The following is an 18,807-nucleotide window of genomic DNA, read 5'->3' as shown; positions in this document are numbered from 1 at the left end:
TTGCTGCTGTACTTTGCTTTATTCCAAACGAGTACCTGAATGGAAGAGATCATGTGAGAACACTTGAAATTAGGAAATCAAGTTGGGAGATACTGAGGAGGCAATTTCCAAGGCGTGCCAGAATCTAAGCTATTGTTTTTTAGGGGTGCGCATCACCTTTGTGCATACCCTGAATTAAGGCGAATTAGAGCGGTCACGTTCCCAAGTCGGATTGCACCATAAACAAGGGATCTGGGACTCTCTAAGCTTCTGAGTCATTTCATGGTTTTGGTTTTTACAAAAAGTTAAATGCACAGCCTTCCCCCACACACACACATTTCTTTTTCTTTTTTGTTTTTTCTGAGACATGAAATCAAGCTGACTGAAACCAAACCCTTTTCAAGAGGGAGGGGTGGTCTTGTTTTGATAGACAGGTCTAGCTTTTAATCACAGCGAATTATCTTATGAGGCCACTCCAGTCACAGTGATTTGGGAAAGGGATGTTTAGCTAAAGAGCTAAAAGGCTAAAAGGCCTAGGGTGGATAGAAAAAATTTCACCTGGCACCAAAAGGAGAAAAAAGATGTCACCCGGCAATTTCTCTGGAAAGGGAGCTCAAGATATAGGGTGCCACATCTGAAAATACCTTGCCTCCTATCATTACTAGCCTTACTTAAATTTGGAGTTCTGTAATTTAACAATGACACCTTGATTCAGACTTGGGAAGCTGTGGGAAGCTAGAGTAGATGTCGGAGTGCTGTTATAGTGCACCCCCAGCCCATATTTTCCCAGAAGCCCCTAGAACAGTGGTTCTTAACCTTTTTTTTGGGTCAGAGACCCCTTTAAGAATCTGAGAAAAGCTATGGACTCCCATTATATATATATCATTTGAAATTGATTTGGTACACAGGTTAAGAACTCCTACCCTAGACCCAAACACTGACATTAGTCTTTAGTTCAAGAAATGTGTCAAAGGGGAGGGAATAGGACACAGAGGGCCAGAGGAGGTATTTCTTTTTTGTTCCACAGCCCTGGAATATTATATGAATAAATATTGTCTGTCATAGCTCTAGTTCAGAGCTATCTGCACAATAGTGCAACTATCTTTTCAAATGCTGGTTTTCTCTTCTGTGTTTCAGAACTGTGTCGGGAGGAATTCTGAAGAATAGTTTGTGTGCATGTACAAGCTGACATGTTAGATACTTTTAAAAACTCACACAGTTCACATTGTGCTGCAACCAAACCAGAATCTGAAACCCCAAATCGATTTTCCTCCCACTGCCATTAAACCATTCAAAAGTCTTCCCCAGCATTCTGTTCAATCAGGAAGTGGTCTGTGGACTTTCACAATGGGTCTTGATTGGGTACAAACCATTGTGTTTCAGGAGTACTTCGAGTTCTGTTTTTGTTCCTGAGCTCTTGTCATTTGCATCCATTGATTTACAAGGCTCAATTTTTCAAGAGGCACTGCCATTCCTTCAAGTAACAAAATGATTGAAATCACTGGTGATAACCAGCACAAATGACTTACTTTTTCCCCCCCATCACTTTGCCAGAATGAATTATTCCTCTGTTTGTCAGAACATGTTATTGTAAAAGCGTTTAGAGCCATCAAGAAAGAAATGCTCATTGACTAGGAGCCCACCTCCCAAATCAGTCCTATTAGATAAAATAGCTGACCCGGAAACTAGCTGCTAGCTGGAAATGAGGGGTGATCAGCAATCCCTGTAGTTGAGATAGTTATGCAAAACAGTGTGTGGTCTTGGCCAGTCTCTGTCTGTGTGTTTTAAATAGAACAACTTTCTAGGCCTCATTGTTGCAAAAGAAAGCAACATGATGCAGTGACCATGACGGATAAAAAGAATTGACTGGAGTGTCTGGGAGGGACTTCCTTTTTCCAAAGAAGGATTTCATTACCTAAGAACATAAGAGGTGCTCTGCTAGATCTAGTCCAGCATCCTGTTCTCACAGTGGCCAACCATATGCCTGTGGGAAGCCCACATTCAGGACCTCAGCACAAGAGCACTCTCCCCTCCTGTGGTTTCCAGCAAGTGGAGGCAGAGCATAGCCATCATGACTAGTAGCCATTGATAGCCCTATCCTCCATTCTACCATCCTTTTGATCACAAGGAATATCAAGATGTTAACTCATGTGAGGATGTTCCATAGGACTATAGTCCTATCTGTGGTACTGAATTTGTTTTTACATAAGGAATATTTTTTACTAGCTGATTCATAAACTAAATGACTAAATAAAGAAATATAGTAGACAGAGTGTGGATTTTGAGTGATCATTTGCAGTGTGATCACAGTGCTGCTTAAAAACAGACTGCATGGAAGTTATAACCAGTGGGTTTTGTTGTTCAAGTGCCACTTGGTGAGGCAACCTTGGTGAAAGTTTGTGATGGATAGACCTGTCCAAATTCACTCTCAAATTAATTTAGAGTTAACAGATTAATTTCCCAGATGCCCACTGGCTGTCAGAAAAATTAATTCTAATCCTAGACTGGGTCCAGAGCAGAGCAGGCTCCTAGACTGTCATGCAACACCGTCACCATACTCCAGCAGCCTCTTCCCACCCTCATTCGTGCAATTTACCAGGGAAAGGGAGAGCAACAGGGAAGACTCCTGGAAACACCACAGTGAGACTGGGAGAAGTTATGCATCCATTTCTGATTTGGCTGGTCTCCAGTGGGTGTGAGACCAAACAAATTACTTAAAACCCAGTGCTTGGAAAAATATCCTGTTCCGGATTTCACCCCATCACTAGTGAAAAATGTGGTGTTTAGGGTTTCCTTTTCATTGCATTTAAATAAACTGAATGTGTTGTCTTCAGTTTGGGCAGGAGAATATTTATGTATTTATTAGACTTCACAATCACTTTTTTCCCAAAGGTCTCAAAGCAACCAAAGTAACAACAGATGCTGTGATAGAATGTATTCCAAAGCAATGATTGCATTCCACTCTCTCTTCCATCTGCAGTGTCACCTGGCCAAGATAGCCATGCTAACATGGACCTCCCGCCGGTATCCGAGCAGATAATGCAAACCCTGACTGAGCTAGCCCGATCCTTCCAGGAAATGGCTGACCGTTGCTTGCTGGTTCTGCACTTAGAAGTCAGGTATGTATACAACTGGTTATACAGAAGCCATGATGTGGCACCTGAGCCAGTCCAAATGCCATATTCATCACCCATCTCTGGACATTCAAAATCATATTAGGGATTCTTCTTAAAGGGGGAGTATCACACTTGTGTGACAATCCGTAGAACAATCATGTAAGATAAACCAGAATCCAGAAGCTTCCCTAAGTCCATCCAGTGATTCCATGGCTGATTTAAGGTTTGACCAAGGGGCTTCCATGTGACAGCTCATGTTCTTTACACTCTGTTCCATTCATTGTGTTTGAGGCCAGTGTTTGGAATGAATTTGTTCAGTTTAACAAAGTTCACTGAAAGTAGTTCCCATAATTGCCGGGTGAGTTGAACATGAATTAGGTTCATTTGGGGGTAGAACTTTGAATGATTTGTAGTTCATTTCAAGTTCATTCTCTTACATAGGCTTTTAGACTCTTTGCGCCTTTAAACTTAAAGATCATAATTGTTAGGGAAAGTAAATTAAACAGTTCACATTCCATTGTGTGTGTGTGTTGATTTTTTTTTTATTATTTTAAATCTTCTTAAATATATTCTATACTTCAGCCCAACAGCTTGTAAAATTCTGAATGCTGGGGGGGGGGGGAATTGCCAAGGTTCATTTGAGTGAACGTGAATTAAACTGTGAACTGAACATGAAATGAGCTAGTTTGTTTTGTAAAGGGACAGACATGAACTGGAATTAGTTCCTTTTTAGACATGTTGAATTTGAACTAAAACCAGTTAATTTTAAAAATGAACTTTCCAAGCTCTGTGGGTGGGGTGGGGGCTAGTGTGGAACAGTGGATAGAGAGTTGCCTTTAAATTAGGGGTAGGATCCGTTTGCCGGTGCTGGTTCAAAATCATTCCATCAACCTAACAGGCTGGTATCAATTCAAGCTCATTCTTCGTCTGCAAACCACGGCTTTTACTGAGCCATTATTCCCCTTGGGAAAAAAATGATATTTTGAAAAGAACTGCCAATAAATTAAAGGAAGTTTTGATAAATTGAAAGGAATATCAGTAAAAAATATCATATTAATATCATTTTTAAACACAGCTTTTTAAAAAAAAAATCAATTTCCAAAAATAGTAGCAGAAAATCACTACATAAAAATCTGATCCACAACTATGTTGAATAAGCAAATTAATGGAAAATTCAGAACCAAATCCAAATTAGGCAGAATTCTAGCACATCCCTACTTTGAATGTAGGACACTGAGGTTCAAATCACCAGTCAACTAAAATTTTGTGGGCTTGGTTGACATTTCTTTTGGTTGACATTTCCTTGTCATGATGGGTTTGCTTTATGGCAATTTCTGAAATTTATTTATTTATCTATAATTACATTTATATGTATTACAGTCCTCCAAGGAAATCAAAGTGGCGTACATGGTTCTCCTCCCTCTCCATTTTATCCTCACAACAACCCTGTGAGGTAGGTGAGGCTGAGAGACCATGACTTGCCCAAGGTCAGCTGGTGAGCTTCATAATTTAATGGAGATGTGAACCTTGGTCACCCAGGTCCTTGTCCAATACTCTAACCACTACACCACCCTGGCTACCCCACACAAATGGGATGCAAGAGCTGGACTTAAACTGACACCACGAAGTTCCATAGAGTCTTGATGCTAGAGGATACCCATGTTAGTCTGTGGCAGTAAAAACAGCAAAGAGTCTTGTGGCACTTGAAAGACTAACATCTATTAACAGCATAAGCTTTTGTGGACAAGAGCTCACTTCATCAGGTGCATGAAGTATAATAAAATGTACTGTGGTCCACCAATGTTTTTGCCATAATAAATGTGTCAGCCATACAGCTGGTATAGCCCAGTGGGGAGGAGAGCCTGGCTGGGAGTCCAGAGTCTGTGAGTTCAAATCCCCACTCGTGTCTCCTGGGTGTCAAGGGCCAGCTAAAGATCACTCCACAGTGAGTGGCTCAGGGGTGACGTGCCCTGCCACCTGTGCAGCTGTGGGCAAGCTGCAGAGTCCCAAGGCGCCCACTTGCCCCCCAGCTGGCAGTTGCGGACAAGGCAGGGGCTGGCTTGTGCAGCGGTGGCAAGGTGAGCAGGCCCTAGCCAGCTAGGGAGGACTAGTCTCAGAGGGAGGCAATGGTAAACCCCTCTGAATACCGCTTACCATGAAAACCCTATTCATAGGGTAGCCATAAGTTGGGATCGACTTGAAGGCAGTCCATTTCCATTTTTTTTCAGTGCCACAAGACTCTTTGTTGGTGATTCTAGAAGGAACCTTACTATTTTATACTTATAAAGCTCTTAAGATTATATGTCTCTAAGAAGGGAGTTGGGCATAGGGGGGCAGCAATTCTGATTTGGGGGGGAAGAACCCACAGGGGGAAAGGTTTAGCATACATTCTGCCAACGCTCTAGTCAAATTTGGACTAAATTTCAGCTGCATTGAAGTGTACATTTTTTAAAAGATAGGTTGTTGCTTTACATCTCTTCTGCATCACAGCTAATTTGGCCCTTCACTATTCCTGCTCTCCACGCTTTGGCTCGTGAGTTTCAAAAGGGCCACCTGGCATATGGGTGTAGAACTGAGATGAGGGTGTGAGACAGAAAAAGCAAAGGAGAGGACCCCTCCAGAACCTCAGATGCCGAGAAGCAGCTAACAGTGTTGACCTGCAAATTACTGCTCCGTGTCCCCTAGCTCTCCTTTGCCTGGTCATAACTCCAGACTCCGTTGTCACCCCTTGAGGATTTTATTTGAAATGCCTCCAAAGGATGTATTTGCTGAACCAGCATGATCTGTGTTGAGAGAGCCAAAAGAAAAGAAACATTTGACGTTTTACCTGTGACAGCTTGCGCTGTACCTAATCAGCATGGGCCTTTATATGTATTTTCCCCACAGGGGGGGGGGAATGACAGACTGAAATGGTGGTTATATTTAAAGCAGAAATCGCCAACCGAGTTTTTCTTCCTATTATTATTATTCCCCGATTTGAACTTTAAAAGGAAAATACTAAGTTGTCACTTTATTTTGAGAATGTCACCTTTATCAGGCAGTTTCGTTAAATAACAGGTCTACCCTTCAGGGGGGCTTTTAGTGATTTGGCACCAGCCACAGATCACAGTCAACGGTCCTGAAGAAGCATTTTGCAAAAATCAACCTCCCCGCTGTGCAATCAGCAATGTTTTCAGAAAACCTTAATGCCAAAGTTGCATCAAGGTCAATGCAAACATGTCAGCACAGAGACAGGGGAGACCTGGTGGGGGGAGGCAGAGGGACAACACGACTTGTCTTTTGTACTTCATTTAAATTTTCAGCAAACCATACTGAGCCAGCATAGATGTAACTCCGTCTCCCTGTTCACTGCAGTTTAACAAATTGGGAGCTAGCCTTAGGAGCAAGAGCTGCCTCCCTGAAGCAAATTCCTCCTCACCCTGGGGTAAGCAGTTTGTCATCTCTGTCATTAACTGCTGTTAATGGGAGTTCCTGTTTTAACCAGAATCTGAAATTACAGATTTCAGGTCCTGGGTTGAGGAAAACCCTGGCTAACTTTAACCATGACTGTTGACCTGAGGAAAAGTGCTTCAGAGACAGGGGGCAGGGTTGGGTTAGGGAACCAACTTTTCCACGGTTAGAGTTTGTTAACAGGGAGACAGCATCACATCTGTCTCAGCCTAAAGTTGGACAATCGAGCAACCACCCTGACCAGCCCCCTGCCACGTGGTGGGACCTCACCCGCACCAGTGCTCAAAAGCCATCTCCATCATCCTAGGCCTGCACAAGAGTGTACACCCCTCCTCGTGTTGCAAGAACTGGGCAGCAGGGGCTCCAGGGCTTGAACCAGGAAGTTCTGGATATAAAGCTGAAGTCTGGCCAAGCGAAGTATCTTCTTCACTTGAATAGGATACTGACCTCGCGCTTTGGAGCCTCTTCCAGAAGCCGAAAGGAATAGGGGTGTGAAACATCAGCCACTGTGATTGGCTAGTAGAGGAAGCCTCTGGGTTGGCAAAATATAAATACTAGCATCCTGGCCTTCTGCCCACTGCAGTTCCAAGTACAGCTCCAGCCACTGATCTCAAAGCCCCTGGACTGGTGACGTGATCGTCTAGGCCTCAACTCTGGGATGGTCTGTGGCGGCCCACTCTGGATATGCACTTGCCATTTCTCTTCCTCTCTCAGCTTTAAGTCCTTGCCTTCAGAGCTGCCTTATTCAAGTAATCAAGGCAACCACAAACCCCATAATCTGCAATTGGAATGCATTATGGAAATTGGACCTATTTGCATAAATGTATGTAATTGGCACACTTTACAAAATTTGCCTTTTGTACAATTCAGTTCAGATGTGCTTTGGACTTTCCCCTGAAGCTATGAGAAAGAAAGCATGGGCGACTTCTTGTTCGATGTCTGAGTCTTAAGAGGGAAAGAAGTACTTTTCCTCCCTTTGGCTAAAGCCCAGGGCAGTTTATATATCCAGCAGAACCAACTGAAAAAAGCGGATAAGAGAAAAATCAACTCCTTTGAAATGTGGTGTTGAAGGAGAGCTTTGTGCATACCATGGACTGTGAAAAAGACAAATAATTCGGTGTCAGAACAAATTAAACCAGAACTGTCACTAGAAGCTAAAATGATGAAACTGAGGTTATCATACTTTGGACACATCATGAGAAGACAGGATTCACTAGACCTGGTCGGTCCAGTTGTGCAGGAACCCATGGAACATTCTAAAGCCTCCTGTGACATACTTGCTAAGCACTTTGCCGATAAAATCGAGCGTCTGAAGTGCACGATTCCGCACGCCGTGGATACAAGTAGTGGGCCAGAATCGGCCAGTGGCATTCCGGTCCGATGGGAGCGGTTTCAGCCTCTTCTCGCTGAGGAAGTGGACAAGGTGTTCTCTACTGTGAAGCCAACCACTTCTCTGCTTGATCCTTGCCCCTTGTGGCTCAATGTGAGCTGCAAGGAGAAACTGGGCGAAGAGATCAAGGCGGTGGTAAATGCATCCTTGGAAGAGGGTGCAATGCCATCAGCCCTCAAGGAGGCAGTGATAAGGCCCATCTTGAAAAAGCCCTCTTTGGATCCCCAAGAGTTGAAGAACTTTCGCCCAGTTTCTAATTTACCATTCTTAGGCAAGGTGATAGAGCGAGTGGTGGCTAAACAACTACAGACACACTTGGATGAAGCGGATTATTTAGATCCATTCCAATCGGGCTTCAGGACTGGACATGGAACTGAAACAGCCTTGGTCACCCTGGTAGATGATATGAGGAGGGTGTTGGATAGGGGAGAATATACCTTCCTCGTCCTCCTGGATCTCTCAGCGGCTTTTGATACCGTCGACCACGGTATCTTGTTAAGCCGCCTAGAGGGATTAGGGATGGGGGGCACTGTTCTACGGTGGTTCCATTCCTATCTCTCAGGCAGGTACCAACGGGTAGCATTGGGGGATGAGGTTTCAGACCCTTGGCCTCTCACTTGTGGAGTGCCACAGGGTTCTATCCTCTCCCCCATGCTATTTAACATCTATGTGAAGCCGCTGGGAGCCATCATCAGGAGTTTTGGGCTGCAGTGTCACAATATGCGGATGACACTCAGCTCTATCTCTCATTTAAGTCCTCACCAGAGGTGGCTGTGGAGACCATGTCCAAGTGCCTGGAGTCCGTTAGTGGATGGATGGGCGAGAACAGGCTGAAGCTAAATCCGGATAAGACCGAGGTGTTACTCGTGGGTGATAAGAGAAGATTGGGCCTCCAATAGCGGATGTCTATCGACTTGGTGTTTAACGGGGTAAGATTGCCCCTGAAGGATCAGGTCCGCAGCCTCGGGGTCATTCTTGACTCCCAGCTGTCCATGGAAGCTCAAGTTTTGGCAGTGAGCCGGGCAGCTTGGTATCAATTACATCTGATACAGAGGCTGCGACCCTACCTTCCTGTACAGCTTCTCCCGCGAGTGATACATGCCCTGGTCTCCTCTCGCTTAGACTATTGTAATGCGCTCTACGTGGGGTTACCCTTGAAGACGGTCCGGAAACTCCAGCTGCTGCAGAATGCGGCGGCACGCTTGATTACGCATAGCCGTCGCCGGGAACACATCACTCCGGTGTTGATAGATCTTCACTGGCTACCAGTGGTTTACCGGGCCCAATTCAAGGTGTTGGTATTGACCTTTAAAACCCTATACGGTTTCGGCCCGGTTTATCTAAAGGACCGCCTCCAGTATCACCAATTGAGCCGCCTTACAAGATCAGCCGTGCAGGATCTCCTCTCGGTCCCACCGGCCAAAACAGCTCGGCTGGTGCGGACCAGAGAGAGGGCGTTCTCAGTAGTGGCTCCCACCCTCTGGAATTCCCTCCCCTACGATCTTCGACATGCCTCCTCCCTGATGAGTTTTCGACGAGCGTTAAAGACCTGGCTGTTCAGGCAGGCCTACAGGACCTTTGAGCTAGATTAGTTTGTAATGTTTTAACTGATGTTTTGATGTTAGTTTTAATTGATGAATATGGTTGTATTTATTGTATTGTACATTGTACTTGTTGCTGCTGTAAGTCGCCTAGAGTGTCCAGAGATTGGACAGATAGGCAACTAACAAATTAAAGTTTATTATTATTATTATTATTAGAAAAGACAATAATGCGGGGAAAACAGCAGGGAGTAGAAAAAGAGGAAGGCCAAACAAGAGATGGATTGATTCCATAATGGAAGCCACAGAACAGGGTGATTTATAACAGATGCTATTGGAGGCCGCTGATTCATAGGGTCGCCATAAGTCGTAATCGACATGAAGGCATGTAACAAAAACAAGAATCAAGTGGTACAGCTTTTGCTAGCCTCTTGCCACTTCATACTGGAGGTTAGGGTGAGGAGAGGAGGAAACAGTTTTGGTCAGAAAGAGTGCCAGGGAGGAGAAGGAAATGAGCTTGTGAGGGGCAGAAGGTGGAGGTGGTACATTCAATACCGTAGCATTAATTGTGTAAGTATATATGGGGGAAATCCCAATAAATAATCAAAGACTGCATTTCTTATATTGCAGTTGATGAACAGTTACGCTAGCCTGGTTTACAGCAACGCAAAAAATCCCTGTCCCACATCTCAGATGGCATTACATAAATCAAAGTGTTCAGGGAGATGCCTAGTTTAGGCTACTTTTTGGCCCAGATCCTAATTCTACTCTACCTCGGAGCAGCAAGAATACTGTTACTATCTTCTGTGGTATAAAGATGTGGTAGCCATCTCAAGCTTCACAGACAGCAGTGTGAAGTTTGGCACATAGATTTCCTTGGTCTTCTCCAAGGGATCCATGGGTTATTTGGATCCCCACACACATGTGAATGTACACCCAGCTATTGGGTCTTGGCAACTGTTGTTTAAGCTAAATACTTCCTTGGCTTAAATGGATGAATAAGTTACATGGCTACAATGATCTTCTGTTTTCCAGGGTTCACTGTTTCCACTATCTGATCCCCTTGGCTAAGCAAGGGAACTATGCCATTGTTGCCAATGTGGAGAGCATGGACTATGACCCGCTGGTGGTGCGACTCAATAAGGACATCAGCGCCATTGAAGAAGCCATGAGTGCTAGTCTTCAGCAACACAAGTTCCAGTATATCTTTGAAGGTGATTTGCTTTCTAGTGATTTAAGGGTGACAACCATATAGAGTCGGGCAAGGAGGGGAAGACTGCTATTTTCTGGACAAAAGCAGACCTTGCTGGGTTCATACATGAAATTGCAGGGTGCCTCAGGTTAAAGAAATGAGCTCATAGTGACCTTCTTCGCACATAGTGCTGAGCCAAACTATGGCTTAGTGAGAATGTGCAAGTGTGTGGGCACCCAGAGCGAAAACTGTGTCTGTTTTGCTCCTTCCCTGTTCTTGTTGCTGTTGCCCTACTGGGAGCTAGGCCATGGTTTAGCTTAGTATTATGTACAAACCCAAGCTCATGGTTTGTCTCCCCCAAACAAACCACAAAGGGTAAATCCATGAACAAACCTTAGTTACTGCTCCTGGTTTGTTGGGAGCAAAGCAAGAACATGGATTTGGATGTAATGCTAAGCCAAACTATGGTTTAGCTTTTAGTACCATGGCAGCAGCAGGACCAGGGAAGAGTGAAGCAGCTGCAATTTCCATTCTGGAAGTAAGTGAGGGGTTTTTTTTAACAGAGGAGCTTTCAATCACATGAACCTCCACGGCCCAGACGTGGGTTTTCCCCTTGATGAGAAGCGGGCCGCTGTGTAACATCTGAAAACTTGATGAAGCCTTGAACCTTGATGTCTCTCGGGATGGTGGTGAGGCCACTTTCTGTGAGATGGGTTTCAGTGGCTAGAGCCTGAGGTAGCAGGGAGGATGGAGTTATTATTACTTTGCCCCTTTTACAGATTTTTGGGATATGGAGGCTGACATTAAGTTCATTCATTGGCGATCACTCGTAGCCGAGTAAGATTGTCTTCCAAGATAAGGTCTTTAACGGTGGGTCCGTAAGTGACTGTGGAGGCCAATTCTAGATCCACACAGCCTCCCACAGTGAGGACATAGGTTTCCAGATGGGAGATGGTCGCGATGAGGATTTGCTTGACGTGCCTTCCGCTTAGCTCATTTGTCCCTTTCGCCCTGTACTCGTGCTTCTTCAAAGTCCATAGCACCTTTGATAATGGCCGGCCTCCAATTGGGACAGGCTTTGGGGTGTGCAGCCCTGTCTTCGCGAATGCATAATTGCATGGAGAGGACTGATTCAATCTGAAGCCTCTCCCCATTTGAAAGGCTCGGGGGGGGGCACAGTATGATAAAAATATAAAAATGGTTGAACTTTCTTCCTAGTCTGGGCTCCTACTGGGAGGAAGGGGGGATATAAATCTAATAAACAAATAAATAAATAATCCCTTACTAAAACTGCTCTAGGTCCGTTGTGTTAGGTAGGGTTTTTGTTTACTGCCTGGGGTGTGTGTACGTGTGCACACGCACTCGCCCCAATGTCCAAAAAATTCCAGGGGTGCTTCGTTGCTTCTGCCAGGTCTTGCTTTGGGGCACCCACTATAGCCAACCCCTCTCTCATTGCTCCTTTGCTTCCACCCGCAACACCCCTCCCCATTGCATTTCATCAGTCAGGACAGCCAAAACTGAAATTCTGCAGAAAGGTTCTGCTGGAGATGTGTGCTGAAACGTTTTTTGTGTATGCCCTAAGAGAAATAAGGCCCAGAAAAAGGTCAAAATTTCACCTGTTTTGTGTGGCCCATTAAGCAGAATAAAGTTATTTCATGAATTACTAGTTTACTGATTTTTTAAAAAATTCTTTTCTCCTGACTGATCACCTGTATGTGAAATGTTCCTTTTCTGTTCCTCCCAGGTTTGGGCCACTTGATTTCCTGTATTCTCATAAATGGGGCCCAGTATTTCAAGCGCATCAGCGAGTCAGGCATCAAGAAGATGTGTCGAAACATCTTTATCCTTCAGCAGAACCTGACTAACATCACCATGTCCCGGGAGGCAGACCTGGACTTTGCAAGGTGAGAGGGAAACTCAGGGCTGCATCCAAAGTGTGGATGGCAAAAGATTAGCTCAGGAGGATACCTGACAAGGGTTCAATAGCTGAGGGCAAGTTTTGCATATGTAAAGGCCTGGCTTCAGTCCCTAACAGGGTTCCCTGGCCATGGCTCTCTCAACTAGTTCACACATTACATTGGGGTGATGTTTTTGTTGGAAGTGGGGCAAGAGCAACTCCTGTTTTGTTCTTTTGTTTATGTTCCAGAAGGGAGATAGAGCTAGGGTCCTTCAGATGGATAGGCTTGTTTACCTTTACCTGTGATGCTCTGACTGACTTCCCCTCTGTCGCTAGACTGTTATGTCTTTAGGGAAGCTTACCTGCCCCTTCTCCTTCTGCTCTTTCCACTCCTTTGTCCTTCGATTGTCCGGGAGAGAGGAGACAACCCTTTGTCTCTGCTCTCTCCAAGCATGGGGCTAACTCCTACACCTGGGCGTTATGCCTCCAACTTAGTTAGTTAGAACTACGTATGCCTTTTCTATCTACAATGCATTTCTATAAATAAAGTAGCTTTTCTTATTTTATTAAGTATCCAGTATCAGTGATCCTGATGCAGGGTAAAAGCCTTCTTCCTTAGGCAAACCCACGCACACACTGGCACACTCGCATTTCAACATCTGCTGTTACTCTGTTGCTGTTGTGTTGCTTTAAACAAAATTAAGCACACAATTACACACAGTGCAACAGTTTTTTCCCAGATGCAAGGAGTCATGCTGCCATCAGTATTTGCAGAATTTAACATAATAAAGTAGCTGTCAGCTCTCAAGCCAAGCAACTCGCATGTTCTGAAACATTTTTCAGGACCCTCCTGTCTCAAGCCAGAGGAGGAGGATTGCCTTGGGGCTCCTCCAGATTGGCGTTTCCTTGCAGGTGTCTTCTGCAACATGTTCTTGACACAATAATAGTGCATTTAGTGGTGGACTTCTGCTTTAGTTTGTTCTGTGCTGCTGCCCCCAATGCTACCATATTATTGCTGCTCTGGAGGGGCTACAGCGCAACAAAAGCGGGACAGACATAAACCACAACATTTGTGGTCTAAAGAGTTAATGGGATTTCAGCAGGAAATCACGGGGCATTGAATGATTCAAAATAAAGCAGTGTGACTGCCCCAAAGCCTTTGCAGGCACAAATAGAATTGAAAGGGGGGTCAGCTATGACTGCTCGGTACCATCATGAGCACAAATCATCTTCAGTGTGCAATAAAAAATATATTTGGAGGGGCCCTTCTGGCAGACCCCAGCTCAGAGTAGGACCACAGGAAGTTCACATCCCCAAGGAACAACCTGAGGCTACCCTACCCCCCCCCAAGATGGCACCCTGCCCTAGGACACTATGACAAAAAGGGAGCTGATTCCCGCTGAGGGACCCCACCTCCACACACACACCCATCATCACCCAAGACTGTGGTAGCAGAGGCGAGGACAGAGGCATACCAAATTTCACCACCTAAGACGCAGTGCCCGGGTCACCCAAGGCCTCCACTCCCCCAGCCATACAACGGCCCGCTGTGATGAAAACAGTTCAGAGGGCAGGAGCCAAAAGAGCCGACGGAGTGGCCCTACTTGCTTTTTGCGGCAAGCTGATGCCACTTCTCATGCAAATACAGATGTCAATGTTTTGTTTTAGTTTTCTAGAATCTGTGCATGCTGCAAACTAACCCAACAATGGTTCTATACAGATTTTGGGAAATCTCACAAAATAATTTATTTTCAAAGTAACAGAGGCCCTGCAGAGTTGCATTTCAAGGCCATGCTGCCAGAACTGTGCTAAATGTTTACAAGTCAAAGAAACCTCACATCCGTGTTTCTGAACAAAACGACTGCAGCCATACGGACTGATTTGTAGCTCTCCGGCAGCAGAACTCATGCTTCCCATGCAAAAGGGACTCTCAGATTCAGCAAAGGCATCTGCAGTTAAAAGGGCCAGGTAGAAATGATAGGAAAAGGCCTCAGACCAGTCAGGAGAGTCGAAACCAGTTAGTGTAGTCAGTACTGGGCTAGATGGACAAATAGCCTGGCCTGCTGCAAGGCGGCCTCCTCTTTTCCTCCCCATTTGTGTTCTTGGCTGCAGTAGAGAACTGCTCAAAGGGGTGTGGGCAGCATTGTCTTTAAGCCCATCAAGAAAGTGAGGATGACTCTAAAGCTGTTGTATGGTTTCTTTTTTATATGATCTGATGCACTTCTTCTTCATGCATGAAAAGAGCTGGGTGGTGAGAGCCAGGAATATTTTTCTCCTTCCCTGTGTCTGATTAGCTGTGTAGGACTGTTCAGTTTAGAAATAAAGTGAGGAAAGGGGGGACATGACAGAGGTGTGTAGGATTATATGAAGGTGTGGAGTAAGTGGACAAGAAGAGTATTTTCTGTCTCGTAATACTAGAATTCAAGGCCCTCTGATGACGCTGAAGGTTCGAAGATTCAGGACATAGCTGAACTGTGGAATTCGCTCCCATAAGAGGCAGTGGTGGCCAACAACTTGGATGGCTTTAAAAGAGGATTGAGACAATTCATGGAGAATAAGGCTACATCAATGGCTACTAGCCACCATGACTGTTGTATACCTCTGAATACCAGTTGCTGGAAACCACAAGAGGGGAGAGTGCTGTTGCACTCAAGTCCTGCTTGCGGGCTTCAAGTTGGGGGATCTGGTTGGCCACTGTGAGAACAGGACGATGGACGAGATGGGCCTAACTTTGACCTGATCCAGCAGCCAGGCCATTCTTATGTGTGACCTGTCAACATGTGACTTGGCTCGCTTGCTGGAGCCATGTAGATTGTTGAAGATGAAACCATTCCTTGTGTGCAGTTACCACTTGTGTTTGGTCCTGCTGGCATGCTCAGATTTGAGTGAGGCTGCTCCAACGATCATTAACATACAGCGTGGATCTTATTTTGTCACAGATCCAGCCTTAGGGCAAGAATTTGGCTCCTTTCCAGATTCAATTCTGCAGTAATTCAGTGTGGGCTATGGACTGGCACCCAGATTAATGAAAGCAAGCATCAACAGTCCCCCTCCCCTACATCACCACCAGAAGGATTGGATTGATTTTGCGAACAGATACGAGAAATACGGGCTGCCTCTCTCTGGCCAGTTGTCTGTTTAATCTCAGCATTAGTCATGTCAGCTATGGACAGCTAAATGTATGAAATATTCATAAGGATATTTTTGGGGTCAGGAATCAAAATGCCTGTTTGGAGTGAACAGAAAAGCTTTTGTGCAAACCCCCTCCCCCGCTTTCGACTCGAATAATCCACCAATAATGGAAAGGGAAGCTCACAGTCTTTTGTCCTGAGAGCGAATTAGATGGGTGCAGAAGTCTGACTTGAGCAGATTTAGGGGGGAACAAAGTCCTCTGGCAAGCTTCAATGATTTGGATTCTCATATGGGGAATGATCTCATTATTGAGTTAGCCTATTCATAATAACATTGACATGGGGAAATTACAAAAAACCCAGGCAGAGAGTGCGGGGCGGCGGCTGCATTACCAATTCTCTCCAGAATATAATTCTCAAATTCAATCATTTCTGTTTTAAATGATTTTTTTTAACTCAAAATGTTAACTAAATTAGCCCAGGTTTTTGGCAGGCAGCAAAGGACTTGAGCATGTGCTGACAGCAACTGGCACCCGTATCGGAGACCCAAGTGCAAGAAAAAGTTGGCAGCCGAAAAAGTCAAGGCAATCAGCTGCGAGCGTTGAGGGCTATGCTTGCTGCATCTTTAAGGCTGCATCTGCTCTGGGTGTTGTCCCTGTATTGGTAAACATTATGCACTGCCCACTGCCCTGCCATGGTCTTTCTCATGCCCAGGGCTTCAGTCAAGGAGCAGGTAAACAGCACTCACAATCTGTCTTGTAACCAGGCCAGGTTGCCTCACTGGGCGGGATGTGGCTCACCTCCTCGCCAGCCGCACAAATGGGGTTTGGCCCAAGCTGTGTTGGCACTTTGAACTTTTGTGCCTACGCTTGGCCAAGGTCTCCATCTTACCCCAGGCAGAAGAGCTCCACCCTCCTGAATTCAAGATCTGTGCCCTTGATTTACACACAGTTTCCAAACTGATCTCCCATCCAGCATCTCTCAAGCCCAGGCCTGCTTAACTTCAGGAGCGTAATGTTGAAGAGTTCATTCTGATTGCCTTGACTCCATGTTTTCAAAGATGTTTTAATATATTTTAAAGTTTATTTTTATGATGCTTTAGAGTAGCTTCTGTTTGCCGCCCTGGGCTCCTGCTGGGAGGAAGGGCGGTATACTAACTAACTAACTAACTAATTAACTAACTAACTAACTAACTAATTTATTATTATTATTATTATTATTATTATTATTATTATTATTATTATTATTATTATTATTATAATAATAATAAAAGTTTTGTAGCCATTTGGAGCAACTCTAACTGAGCTTTCATTTATAGCTTTGTGCCCAAACTAGGCATGGTCTGACCCTCCAGGGAGATTCAAGTAGGTCAGACTTTACTCTTCCCCACACAGCCATGAAGCTCACTGGGTGACCTTGGGCCAGTCACTGCCTCTCAGCCTCAGAGGAAGGCAATGGGAAACCCCCTCTGAATACTGCTTACCATGAAAACCCTCTTCATAGGGTCGCCATAAGTCAGGATCAACTTGAAGGCAGTCCATTTACATTTAATAAAACTAACTCTCCTTTGCCCACTGTTCTGCATCTTCCTGTGGCCACAAAGCATCAGAACATAAAAAGAGCCTGGCTGCTGGATTAGATCAACAGCCAGTCTAGTCCAGCAACCTGTTCTCACAGTGGCCAACCAAGCATCTCACACAGGTGACAAACTTTGGACTCACATGGAGCACAGAATGTATTTTGACAACTGGGTAGGGGCCCAGCCTCAGAATGGTGCCTTGAGACTGTTCTTTGGCATAATTACGTTTGCAGCTGTGCTGTTAGCAGTCTTGCCTTGGAGCTCTAATAATCTCCAGCACTATAGCTTCCAGTCCATCTTTTGACCAGACCCCAAGGCAGCTTACAAAACATGTGGAACAAATAGCACTTGTTAAATTAAAAGAGCCACCTTCTGAAATATAAGCATCTTCAAACAGCAGATGAAAGGAAAAACACAGCTGCACACCATCCAGGTGTTTTGACTGGCTGTTTTTAATGCATTAAAAGGCTGCTGGGCTTACCTGAGCAAAGGGTCCTGTGGCAATAAGGGCACCATCACAAAAAAAGCCCTGCTCCTCATAGCCATTGGTCAGGCTCTCGGAAACACTGGAGTTCAGAGCAGGGCTTTGTTCATGGCTTGTAGCAACCGAGGATGAGGAGGCCAACTGCGTTATTTGCCTTGAACTTGCCTATTCCAACAACTTTCTTACATTGGCCCTGGAATACCCACCTACACCCAGCCGCATCTCTTAACATGGACTCAGCCCCCAAGATGGGTGTGCCACATGCGTGTTGGGATACTCCTGTAGTAACGAGGGCCGTGTTTGGTATTTATGCAGCACCAGCAAAGCGCTATATAGGGATATGCAGGCTTTGGGGTTTCTCAGAATTCTTTATCTCGCAAAAATCTCAGGATGGTGTATGTTCCTCTGGAGCCTAGACTCATTTGTAGATCGCATGCCCTGCGTGCCTAAGAGTGCAGGTTCAGTTGCGGGTGTTGCCAGATGAATGATTCGAGGTTTCAGGGCTGGAAGGGACCCCTGACTGAGAGCTCAAAGAGCTGCTTCCTGTGAGAGTAGACCCTGAGTGAGATGGGCTAGTGGCCTGCCCCACTTTAAAGCAGTGTCACGTGTTTCTCTCTGTGTGTGTATAGTGGTTAAGGTGTTGGACTACCCAGTGTGGTGTAGTGGTTAGACTGTTGGACTACGACCTGGGAGACCAGGGTTCGAATCCTCACACAGCCATGAAGCTCACTGGGTGACCTTGGGCCAGTCACTGCCTCTCAGCCTCAGAGGAAGGCAATGGTAAACCCCCTCTCTGAATACTGCTTACCATGAAAACCCTCTTCGTAGGGTCGCCACAAGTCGGGATCGACTTGAAGGCAGTCCATTTCCATTTTTCTGTGTAATGAATGTTAAATGCAGTGAACTACAGTCCCCAAAATGTTGCTCCATCTCTTCTGTAGGCTGTGGTGCAGCATGATACAGGCTGAGGCATTCTGGATCTGATTCGGCCCCTCTTGAAATATTTGGCAACATGCTGCTTCGTTTTGACAAGGGCCAACTTGACAGC

General features: G+C 45.2%; 1 protein-coding gene across 1 annotated transcript in view; it reads left to right on the top strand.

Moving 5' to 3' along the window:
• EXOC4 (exocyst complex component 4) overlaps window positions 1-18,807 on the top strand; it is a 572,497-nt gene that overhangs the window by 527,538 nt on the left and 26,152 nt on the right. Inside the window, exons 15-17 of the mRNA XM_061638085.1 lie at window positions 2,960-3,098; window positions 10,512-10,690; window positions 12,413-12,572. Of these exons, the coding sequence (XP_061494069.1) occupies window positions 2,960-3,098; window positions 10,512-10,690; window positions 12,413-12,572 (478 nt within the window). The remainder of the gene's footprint in view (window positions 1-2,959; window positions 3,099-10,511; window positions 10,691-12,412; window positions 12,573-18,807) is intronic.

This window comes from Rhineura floridana, chromosome 8, assembly GCF_030035675.1.
Source record: "Rhineura floridana isolate rRhiFlo1 chromosome 8, rRhiFlo1.hap2, whole genome shotgun sequence".
NCBI lineage: Eukaryota > Metazoa > Chordata > Lepidosauria > Squamata > Rhineuridae > Rhineura > Rhineura floridana.
The sequence above is the reverse complement of the archived record's forward strand: the minus strand, read 5'-3'. Positions and strand labels throughout refer to the sequence as shown.